At 37.9% G+C, this 12,014-nt stretch overlaps 1 protein-coding gene across 5 annotated transcripts in view; it reads right to left on the bottom strand.

Moving 5' to 3' along the window:
* The window catches only part of LOC131425966 (cadherin-86C), a 517,779-nt gene that overhangs the window by 367,824 nt on the left and 137,941 nt on the right, over positions 1 to 12,014 (bottom strand). For all 5 annotated transcript variants that reach the window (XM_058588302.1, XM_058588301.1, XM_058588305.1 and 2 more), the window contains exon 2: positions 3,820 to 4,420. In XM_058588302.1, coding sequence (XP_058444285.1) covers positions 3,820 to 3,842 — 23 coding nt within the window. In that variant the 5' untranslated portion in view covers positions 3,843 to 4,420. The remainder of the gene's footprint in view (positions 1 to 3,819; positions 4,421 to 12,014) is intronic.

Genomic DNA, 12,014 nt, shown 5'->3' with positions numbered 1-12,014 from the left:
CAGGTCGATTCAAGTGGGGAAATTCGGTCGAAAGGTATGGCTGGTATGACAAGCAATATGTTCGTGTGGTTTAAAGTCAACCATTTTTTGTCGTGAATACGACTTACTTTACTATGGGGTGCCTTTTCAAAATGAACCCTCTGAGAGAGTGATAAGTTTTTAATCATTAATATCTCTTGTTGTATCTAACGAATCAACATAATTTTTGCTATAAGCCATCGGAAATATGATCACAATTTCATGATAAAATATTCAGTTGTGTGACATAGTCTCAAATAATTCAAAATTAATCTTTTCTGAAATGTTTGGTATAAACGAGTATCAAAGCCGTTTCATAAGGCGCGTCTACCTTTCTCGTATTTTCAAAGCTCATAGCTCAGTGATCTGTGAAAAGATTTATATAATCTAACTACCAATAGAATCGAAATTTTTCAACTTAAGCATGTAAAGAAAAAGCATTAAAGTATTTCAGTAGTACACTATTGAAAAACCTGTCTCATTTGACCCATGTTAACACCAGCCAATCAGAACGCGATCTGAGGAAGAGAACGAAATATCTGCTGCTGTACAACAAATCGTTCGAAAAAAATGTTCCGAAAAGTGGTGAATATCGTAGTGAGTGCCACAATTTGGTCCTTCTGAAAGGCAGGAATGAATCCCGTACAGCATCCGGATAGTTTCTTACAATGAAATGCAAATCCGGAATGAAATATCGAAATTAAAATTCTATTTGCTGCTATTTTTATAGCCGTTAGGACCGCCCATTAGTGAAAAAGCTACAAACGAAATCAGGTAAAAACAAGCCTCTCAACAAAAATTGGATCAGTTTGGATTCTCTGTTTTGTGTCGTTTGCAAAGCTAGTTTCGCCTCCGACAAGAGCGATTACGTCACAGCTGCCAGTCATTTGCATTGGTGAATAAGCAACGGTGGAGAGCATTATACAAAATCAGCCGTTCTAATGGCTTTAAAAGTTTTCTGAAGAATTATTAGGATTTGTTGTTCGCAAATCGAAAGGAAATATCCTCAGTTTAGTGCAAATCTAGAACAGTTTGGTTAGATTTTTGCACTTTTGGCTGTGTGAAATTCACATAGAGATCAAGTGAAGCCTTCTTTGTTTTTACGAAAAATGTGGAAAAGGGGAATGGTTGCAAAAATCATACAATTGATCAACTAATTGATATTCGGAAGTGTTAAGGAACATGTCAGTTGTTTTCGTATTCACGACATCCAGTTATGTCTCTGACATTACCCACTCGCCTTTTTTACACTACCGGAACTATAAGTGAAGAAATCTATCGATCTGAGTGTCTCCAGGAGAGATTGATGCCTTTATATAAGAAGCATAGTACATCTCCACTGTTTTGGCAGGATTTAGCGTCGGCTCACTATGCCAAAACCACTCTCAATCGGCTTGCGGAAAAGGGTATAAATTTCGTTGAAAAAAATTTCAATCCACCAAATTGCCCTCAGCTTCGACCCATCGAACGTTACAATCGGGCAATCGTGTAGAGGGTCTTCAAGAAGACTGGTAAGGCAGCTGGGAACATGCAGGAGTTCAACAAAATTTGGGCGCAAGCGTCCAAAAAATGCGATGCAACACTTGCCCGGAACTTGATGAAGAGCGTTCGATCAAAAGTTTGAAAATTGTTGAAGGAATAACTTAAATTTCATCCGGTTTTCTTTATGCTCAAGTTTAACCTCGTACAATAACGGATCAATTTTTAGGTTGAATAAAATATCGTTTTTTATCATAATTTGAAAGAAAAATTTGTGGATAGCTTATTTGGAAGATATAACTGATTTTGCTATTTAAAACAAAGCCTACCGGTTCAGAAAGTGTCATTAAAATAGGATAGGGTGCTGTTAAAATTTGTTCGAGTTAGCGCGAAACTCTTTATTTGTAGAATGTTTGAAAAAAGTCTAAACCATTTTAATATTTCCCATAAATTGATCTCGTCGTAAAAAAAGTACGGGTGTGTAATGTCAGAGACATAACTGGATGTCGTGAATACGAATAAGACTGACACGATTCCTTTCGAATTGTGTAAATTGTGTAACTTTCCCCCTTTTCACTACTAGAATTTCAAACGATTTTTGAAGTGGATCATCTCATTTTGAATTTGCATATTTCATCGAAAGAAATTATCAAGATGCTGTACAGGATTCATTTCTGCCTTTTAGAAGGACCAAACTGTGAAATTCTCTACGATATTTAGCACAGCTCGCTATTTTTCCTCGAACGATTTTCGCATAGCAAAAAATGCACGAAGGAAATCAAATTATTTTGGATTTTCACTAAACTGATGATTTTTACCTTCGATTTGCAAAGAAGTAATCTTAATAGTTCTTTAGATAACATTTAGAGCCATTAGAACGGCTGATTTTATATAATGTTGTCCACTTTTCGTTTTCTTTCTCTCAAATGCAAACGTCCAGCAGCTCTGTTGCATGATGCAATTGCTCTTGTTTTAGTTGAAACTAGCTTTGCGTACAAACCGCAACACATCAAGTATTCAGTTCAGCTGCGTGGCGGTTTTTTTGTACATCGTTTCCAGTGTAAGTTTCACTTCAAACAAGAGCGATTGTGTCACCCAGCTACTGGTCGTTTGCATTGGAGAAAAATACAACGAAAAGGGAACAAAGATTGGGAACATCCACAAAATCAGACCTTCGAAGGGCTCTAATTTGTCATTTAAAGAACTTTTAGAATAACTTATCTGTTGAAATATACAAATCGGAAGTGAACATAATTAGTTTAGTGAAGGTTTACAGTGTGATAGATTCTAATTAGAAAATTTTCTCTGATAGATTCTAATTAGATAATTTCCTCTCCATATCATTGAAGACATGACCAGCAATGTGTGTTAGAATTTTCAGTAGCATGAGGTAACCACAAATAATTCTAATTTGAATAGCATGTTTCCTAACTATTTTATAAGTGAAAAAGTGAATTCTGAATATGTAGCTGAAACCGAATTTTAGAACTTGATTCTGCGCCTGTATTCTGGAACTGAGATCATGGTCTCGTTTTGAGACCTGGGCTATCGAACTAAATATCAGAAATGAATTCTGCACTTAGATGCGTATCAGGCCAGAATTTAGTTTCGAAATTTATGTCCGGAATTCAGCATTCAGTATCAGAATCCTGAAACTGGATTCAGAACCTTCAGATCGAAATCTAGAATTATAATTCTGATTCAAAATTTGATTGTATTTCCAGAATTCAGTTCAAAAATACACTACAAATTCCATGTTCAGAATTCAGTCCAGTGCAAGATTACAATTTGGTTCAATAATTCAGTTCTACAATCTAGATGAATAACTGACATCAGGAAATAGAATCTGAACATTTTTGAACTAAATTAATTTGAATTTCGGAGCTGAGTTCGGGATTCGAATTTTAAAACTGAATCCTGAACCGGAATTCAGTAGCTAACACTCAGCTGTAGAATAAAGGTCCAGAGTACATTACTAGGATTCTAATTAAGAATTCTGTGCCAAGCCAAAATCCTGTTCTGGAATTTAGTTCCACAACACAGATTCAGTAATAAGTTCAGCAATCCAGAGTTAAGTTCTACAATTCAGTTTCGGAGCTCAGTTCCAGAACCTAGCATCAAAATTGAGAATCCAGATTCAAAATTCAGTTCTAGCAGTCGGCTTCAAAATTTGGTTCAGCAAAACCAAGTCCAAAATTCACATTCTTCAATATCAAAGAAACTGAATCATTCATTTTATTCGTATTTACGTCATCCGGTTATGTCTCTGACATTACCCACCAGTCTTTTTTCATTTTGATGACGATAAAACCCACAACTCACCTTTTTTCTGCTGCACAAGTCATACTGCTTCCGCTTTCCCTTTCTTCTGCGCTCCTAGCTGTTTTTCGGCCGCTCACTCACTTGCCCACCGTTCTGATCTGCACGCTACTGAACATCGAATTCTCGTTGAGTGCACTTCCATTTAACGCGGCGGCCGACCGACGGTACACCGAAAAAAAAAACCGGGATCTAGCTAGCTAACTAATTACCAACCGTCACGTGATCCTTTCACTAGTTTTCTGTGAGTGTTTTTTTTTTCTTTTATTTGACGTCACGCGGTGACGTCGTTTAGCAGCACTCTGGAAACCACAAGCGACAGCAAAAATGGCGACTCCATGAGAACATTTCTACCTCCGTCCGTGTTTTTATTTTCGCTTTCGTTCTAATTAAGTGTTTGCCGGTGTGCTTGTTTTGCTTGTTTTTATTTTTTTTTTGTTTGTTCACCGCGCACCCACTGGACGGGTTCACACTGGTTTCGAAATCATGACGACATGCACACGGTTAACCCATTTTCCACTGACAGCATTCGATGGATGTTGTTGTTGTTTATATTTGGCGCTTTCGCAATCGACCGCTAGTGGCGCTTCAGCGGGGACAGCATCTGGAAGAGAGAAGAAAAAGAAGAAAAAACCAAAACAAACAATTAACATTTGATTGTTCACGCTGTACACCGGAGATCTTATCGGACTGTGAGTTTTTCTGTTTTGAAAGCGACCGCCAGTTCGGCGATTGACAGATGGAGCCTCGAATCTCTCACGAGGGTATGTTTATGCTAATCAGACGCCATCTAGCGAACCGATCTCCGCAAGTCGTAGTCGTCGTCGTCGTCGTTCGGGCTGCAGTGATTTGATTTGAGTGAAGTAGAAAAAAAATAACTTGTTTACCAGGGCATTCAGGCAGGCTAGTCCCTGTAAAGTGACTCATTGGCCGGGACGGAGAAAAACCGAATAGACATTTTCCGTGCCGTTTGTAAAATGACGCCGTCAATCGTGTGCGATTCGGAACAAGTATCGCCGCATACATGCTACAGTACGATCCAGTTGACAGCGGTGCTGTCCCAACTGACAGGGCGGTGGAAAAGAAACAAATTCAACATTCTACTACAAAGTTCACCCAAATCAATTACACCTATCAGTCGACCGGTCGAGGTTGGGTTGAAAGTCCGGCAAAGGAGGGGCAGGGAGCAATTGTAATTAATTGCGACATCCCGTGGTTCGTAGCGCTAAAACAGTTTGACAGCTGTACGGGACTGTAATGATCGGGTCACGGTCGGATTAAATTCGGTGTACGATGCTGTCAGTTGAAAAGGTGCACAAAAAATTCTTGTCCCCATGTGATGACTCAATCCTGTCCGCCGTTTGATCGTAATGGACCCCCACGTTTAGCCATATTCTACAACTGTCAGCGGCAAACGTTGACAGGGGAAAAAAATGGCGCGATTAAATGTAGTATCACAACCTGCTGCGACGTGCATCAGTTGAATTCCATATCGGCAATCGGCAAGTAGCAGCTTTTTTTACTCTTCCTCATTGGTAGTTGATAAGAAAAAAAACAGGAAAAAAAACAGTCATGTGATGGAATGTGAAGCCTTCCACAGCTTGAAAGCCAAGAAACCGAGAAAAGTGACACCGCCTGCCCTGTTGTAGCTTTCCTTGCATCGAACGGTTGTCACTGGTAACCATACCGAAAGGTGTTGAGCCGTGTGAGATATGCACTGCCCTTTTTTGTTCGGTGTCTGCGGCAACTGCGTGTTGGTTTGGTTCGGATAGTTTTGATTGCGTTTTGCCTTTCTCTATAGAAAGGTATTAGAATTGCTGGAAAAACCGACTTTCGAACGGAGCCTCGGAGACCCATAGTGTTATATACCATTCGACTCAGCTCGACGAGATCGGAAAATGTCTGTGTGTGTGTGTATGTGTGTGTGTGTATGTGTGTGTGTATGTGTGTGCACTTTTCGAAGATATTTGAACGCGCTCAATTTTCTCAGAGATGGCTGAACCGATTTGAACAAACTTGGACTCGTTTGAAAGCTACTGGCGGGCCAAATTTTTTTCGGGATAACACTAAATTTCGATGTTTTATGCAGTTTTAAGAGTTTTGGCATCAAAAAAAATTTTTTATTTTGGAAATTTCATGTACTCCCCCCTATGGTGCTTTTTCAAGATCGATAATTGTCAAACCTTTACCACCGGGCAGCACCCCTTAAGCATGTCCAATTTAGGTCAAATTTTGCATGAAGGCTTTTTTCGAGGTGCTTAAACTTTTGAGCACTAGAACTTTACGAAAATAGAGTTGATCCCAAAATTTTGGCACCCTTATATATACAAGAGCGGTAAAAATCAACGTGTTTTGTCGGTTACGTCACTTATACAATCATATTTCTGGAACCAAAAGTCACAACCATTTGATCTTCGAACTTGATCAATGGCACGACAGTAGCTTTCAAACGAGCCCAAGTTTGTTGAAATCGGATCAGCCATCTCTGAGAAAATTGAGCGCGTTCAAATACAACGCTTTTTGTCGGTTACGTCACTTATAGAATCATATCTCCGGAACCAAAAATCACAGCCATTTGATCTTCGAACTTGATCAATGGCCCGACAGTAGCTTTCAAACGAGCCCAAGTTTGTTCAAATCGGTTCAGCCATCTCTGAGAAAATTGAGCGCGTTCAAATACAACGCTTTTTGTCGGTTACGTCACTTATAGAATCATATCTCCGGAACCAAAAATCACAGCCATTTGATCTTCGAACTTGATCAATGGCCCGACAGTAGCTTTCAAACGAGCCCAAGTTTGTTCAAATCGGTTCAGCCACCTCTGAGAAAATTGAGCGCGTTCAAATATCTTCGAAAAGTGCACACACATACACACACACACACATACACACACACACACACACAGACATTTTCCGATCTTGACGAACTGAGTCGAATGGTATATAACACTATGGGTCTCCGAGGCTCCGTTCGAAAGTCGGTTTTTCCAGCAATTCTAATACCTTTCTATAGAGAAAGGCAAAAACCCTTCTTAGTCCACTTAGTGGAATTTTCATATATCTTGAAAAATCACCATAGGAGGGAGTACATGAAATTTTCGAAATCGAAAAAAAATTTTTGATGCCAAAAGGCTTAGAATTGCATGAAACGTCGAGATTTAGTGTCATCTCGAAAAAAAATTTTTTTGAAAAAGTCGACTTTTTGGGACTTAGAAAAAATATGAAAATTTTTCTAAGTCCCAGAAAGTTGATTTTTTCAAAAAAAAATTTTTTCGGGATAACACTAAATTTCGATGTTTTATGCAGTTTTAAGAGTTTTGGCATCAAAAAAAATTTTTTATTTTGGAAATTTCATGTACTCCCCCCTATGGTGCTTTTTCAAGATCGATAATTGTCAAACCTTTACCACCGGGCAGCACCCCTTAAGCATGTCCGATTTAGGTCAAATTTTGCATGAAGGCTTTTTTCGAGGTGCTTAAACTTTTGAACACTAGAACTTTACGAAAATAGAGTTGATCCCAAAATTTTGGCACCCTTATATATACAAGAGCGGTAAAAATCAACGTGTTTTGTCGGTTACGTCACTTATACAATCATATTTCTGGAACCAAAAGTCACAACCATTTGATCTTCGAACTTGATCAATGGCACGACAGTAGCTTTCAAACGAGCCCAAGTTTGTTGAAATCGGATCAGCCATCTCTGAGAAAATTGAGCGCGTTCAAATACAACGCTTTTTGTCGGTTACGTCACTTATAGAATCATATCTCCGGAACCAAAAATCACAGCCATTTGATCTTCGAACTTGATCAATGGCCCGACAGTAGCTTTCAAACGAGCCCAAGTTTGTTCAAATCGGTTCAGCCATCTCTGAGAAAATTGAGCGCGTTCAAATACAACGCTTTTTGTCGGTTACGTCACTTATAGAATCATATCTCCTGAACCAAAAATCACAGCCATTTGATCTTCGAACTTGATCAATGGCCCGACAGTAGCTTTCAAACGAGCCCAAGTTTGTTCAAATCGGTTCAGCCATCTCTGAGAAAATTGAGCGCGTTCAAATATCTTCGAAAAGTGCACACACATACACACACACACACATACACACACACACACATACACACACACACACACACACACACACACACACAGACATTTTCCGATCTCGACGAACTGAGTCGAATGGTATATAACACTATGGGTCTCCGAGGCTCCGTTCGAAAGTCGGTTTTTCCAGCAATTCTAATACCTTTCTATAGAGAAAGGCAAAAATCAACTTTCTGGGACTTAGAAAAATTTTCATATTTTTTCTAAGTCCCAAAAAGTCGATTTTTTCAAAAAATTTTTTTTTCGAGATGACACTAAATCTCGACGTTTCATGCAATTCTAAGCCTTTTGGCATCAAAAATTTTTTTTCGATTTCGAAAATTTCATGTACTCTGGTGATTTTTCAAGATATATGAAAACATCACTAAGTGGACTAAGAAGGCTATTTGCCTTTCTCTATAGAAAGGTATTAGAATTGCTGGAAAAACCGACTTTCGAACGGAGCCTCGGAGACCCATAGTGTTATATACAATTCGACTCAGCTCGACGAGATCGGAAAATGTCTGTGTGTGTGTATGTGTGTGTGTGTGTGTATGTGTGTGTGTATGTGTGTGCACTTTTCGAAGATATTTGAACGCGCTCAATTTTCTCAGAGATGGCTCAACCGATTTTAACAAACTTGGGCTCGTTTGAAAGCTACTATCGGGGCATTGATCAAGTTCGAAGATAAAATGGCTGTGACTTTTGGTTCCGGAGATATGATTGTATAAGTGACGTAACCGACAAAAAGCGTTGTATTTGAACGCGCTCAATTTTCTCAGAGATGGCTGATCCGATTTTAACAAACTTGGGCTCGTTTGAAAGCTACTGTCGGGCCGTTGATCAAGTTCGAAGATCAAATGGTTGTGACTTTTGGTTCCAGATATATGATTGTATAAGTGACGTAACCGACAAAACACGTTGATTTTTACCGCTCTTGTATATATAAGGGTGCCAAAATTTTGGGATCAACTCTATTTTCGTAAAGTTCTAGTGCTCAAAAGTTTAAGCACCTCGAAAAAAGCCTTCATGCAAAATTTGACCTAAATCGGACATGCTTAAGGGGTGCTGCCCGGTGGTAAAGGTTTGACAATTATCGATCTTGAAAAAGCACCATAGGGGGGAGTACATGAAATTTCCAAAATCGAAAATTTTTTTTGATACCAAAACTCTTAAAACTGCATAAAACATCGAAATTTAGTGTCATCCCAAAAAAAAATTTTTTTGAAAAAATCAACTTTCTGGGACTTAGAAAAATTTTCATATTTTTTCTAAGTCCCAAAAAATCGATTTTTTCAAAAAAATTTTTTTTCGAGATGACACTAAATCTCGACGTTTCATGCAATTCTAAGCCTTTTGGCATCAAAAATTTTTTTTTCGATTTCGAAAATTTCATGTACTCCCCCCTATGGTGATTTTTCAAGATATATGAAAATTTCACTAAGTGGACTAAGAAGGCTTTTTGCCTTTCTCTATAGAAAGGTATTTTTAGATTAGCATCACTGTTCTCATACAAATAGGCAACGCAAATGTCAAGCACTAGTTTGGAAAAATGATGCTGACTGTGTGACATAAACACTGAAGCATGCTTTTGTGAACTACTCGAGTCAATCTGAATGAATTGGCGTCTAAAATTATTTAATAAATGTATGAAACATATTTTTATGAGACTGTTATGAAAGAAGAGAAAGGCATTATCACACCACTAGGTGGATTAAGAAGGGTTTTTTTTTTTGTTTTTGTTTGGAAAACCGTTGTGTCTGTGATAGAAAAAAAAATCACTTCCTTGACAGATGCCACAGCTGTAATTTTTTGTTGTTGAAATTTTCAGATTTTTTCGGGAACATTTGATTTCGATCTATTGTTAAACGAATGGGAAATGTTTCTAAGACTAAAATGAACTGTTTTTCAGTGATACAAATTAATAATTTATTTTTATAAACTGTCCAACGTTTCGACCGTGTTTGGTGCCTTTTTCTCAAGGATAATTCCAATGCATCGTAATGACGGTCTAGTTAGTGATTTTAAAAGTTTATTTAGAGCTGAATTCAATGATTATTGAGTGTTTTTGATTAAATGGAAGGTAAAACTATCATTGTGTCTCGAAAATGAATTGTCTGTGCGGTGCAAAACCGGACCGGAATTATTGAAACATACCAAAACATTTATATCTATATTGCTATTCTAATTCTTTTCGCATAATAAAACTGGACTTACTATAAATTCAAGCAAAACAATCAAATAGTCTCCAATAAAGACTCTAAAGTCAGTTTCAGCATCAATTATTTGGTTCAGCCAGGGCGTTCAGAATCGAGAACGGAACAGCTCAATCTCCATTTACGTAGCTCTTTTTGTGAAGTAACTTCAAAATAGTGTAAACTTTTTTTTTACGAACCAACCTTGTAAAATGAGGGCAACAGATTTTGAAACAAAATCCGGAATAGGGTGTTTGAAGTCGTTCCAAAATTCAACATGACGACTTCCGGTTGATCGATATTCGTTACAAACCATCGTAATATCATATTTTCGAAGCGAGTTTGAAGAGTTGATGTAGAAAAGCACTGTTTGAAGTAATTTTACCATCCTACCAGTAGCCATACTTGCGATGAACCGGATGTCATGATATTGAATATTGAACTATTTTAACTATCGTTTTCCGACATCTACTCATCAATCTTTTCCCAAGAAGACCATTTTTTTCTTTATGAGAAATATCAATGAACCGGAAGTCACCATCTTGAATTTTAAAACGACTTCAACCATAGAAAATACTCATTCTTTTACAGTTTTAAAAAAATATCTATTGACCGGAAGTTGCCATCTGGAATTTTGAAGCTATGTTAATTGTCGTTTTACGACATGTACTCATCAATCCTGTTCTAAAAACACTCATTTTGTTATGTTTTTTAAGAAAAATCGATGAACCGGAAGTCACCATCTTGAATTTTGAAACGACTTCTACCATAGCTTTTCGACATATACTCATCAATCTTGTTCCAAAAACACCCAACTTTTTATTTTTTTTTGAAAAAAATCGATGAACCGGAAGTCGCCATCTTGAATTTTAAAACGACTTCAACCATAGAAAATACTTATTCTTTTACAGTTTTAAAAAATATCTATAGACCGGAAGTTGCCATCTGGAATTTTGAAACTATTTTAACCGTCGTCGTTTTTCGACATCTACTCAATCCTGTTCTAAAACCACCCATTTTTTGTGTTTTTTTAAGAAAAATCGATGAACCGGAAGTCGCCATTTTAAATTTTAAAACGACTTCAACCATCGTTTTTCGACATCTACTCTGTTTTGGTAAGCAAAAGTTTGATTTTCTATGCTTACTTTCTCGTTTCAATTGTTACGGAATATTCTTGCATTTTCGGTGATTTTTTCAGCGCAAGTTTACCGGATAACAATTTTAGTTATTATTCTTAGCAAATTGTTAGAGACAAAGATTTCCAAGAGTACTGCAATAAGTGAAAGAGAGTATGTCGTTTGCATTTAGGTCGTAATAAAAATTCTATCCAGATATGTAAATTATTTAACGTTTTTTTTCGAATACAAGTTGAGCAACAAGGCAATTGTAAACAAGCACATTGGAGCCACTTTTGACAGTACATTTGAAAGGCTAACAATATCTCCGCTGACCTCGGCTTGTGAGGTCACTAGTCCGTACTTTTGTGTGATAACTCGGTGCAAAACAACGATTAATTTCCGAAATTTGCAAAACTCGGAGTAACCGAATTATTCAAAAATTCCCCTCCCATTCTTCCGTTTCCAGCAAAATGGTAAAATTCATCGGTTCGGATCAAATTTCTGCTGCAGCCGTAACGGACGGAAAACAAACTCCCAACTCCGTTCGCTGGCCAGGTCCCACCCGCTTTTTCACCCGCACTGGAAGCCAGACGACGGCCAGCGCGCGGGAAGCAATTTATGACCGCTGCGAACCATATTCCGTCTGCTGCGGTCTCCCGTTTGCTGCGGGGGAGGAGTTGAACGAACGGATTTCGATTTCACAGGCGACATCGTAAATTTGACGTGTACCGGAGTCTGAGGGTGATAATAACAAAAAAAAAGGAAAATAATAAATAAATAAATAAAACGCACACACCCAT

The sequence above is a fragment of the Malaya genurostris genome, chromosome 1, assembly GCF_030247185.1.
Source record: "Malaya genurostris strain Urasoe2022 chromosome 1, Malgen_1.1, whole genome shotgun sequence".
Lineage (NCBI taxonomy): Eukaryota > Metazoa > Arthropoda > Insecta > Diptera > Culicidae > Malaya > Malaya genurostris.
The sequence above is the reverse complement of the archived record's forward strand: the minus strand, read 5'-3'. Positions and strand labels throughout refer to the sequence as shown.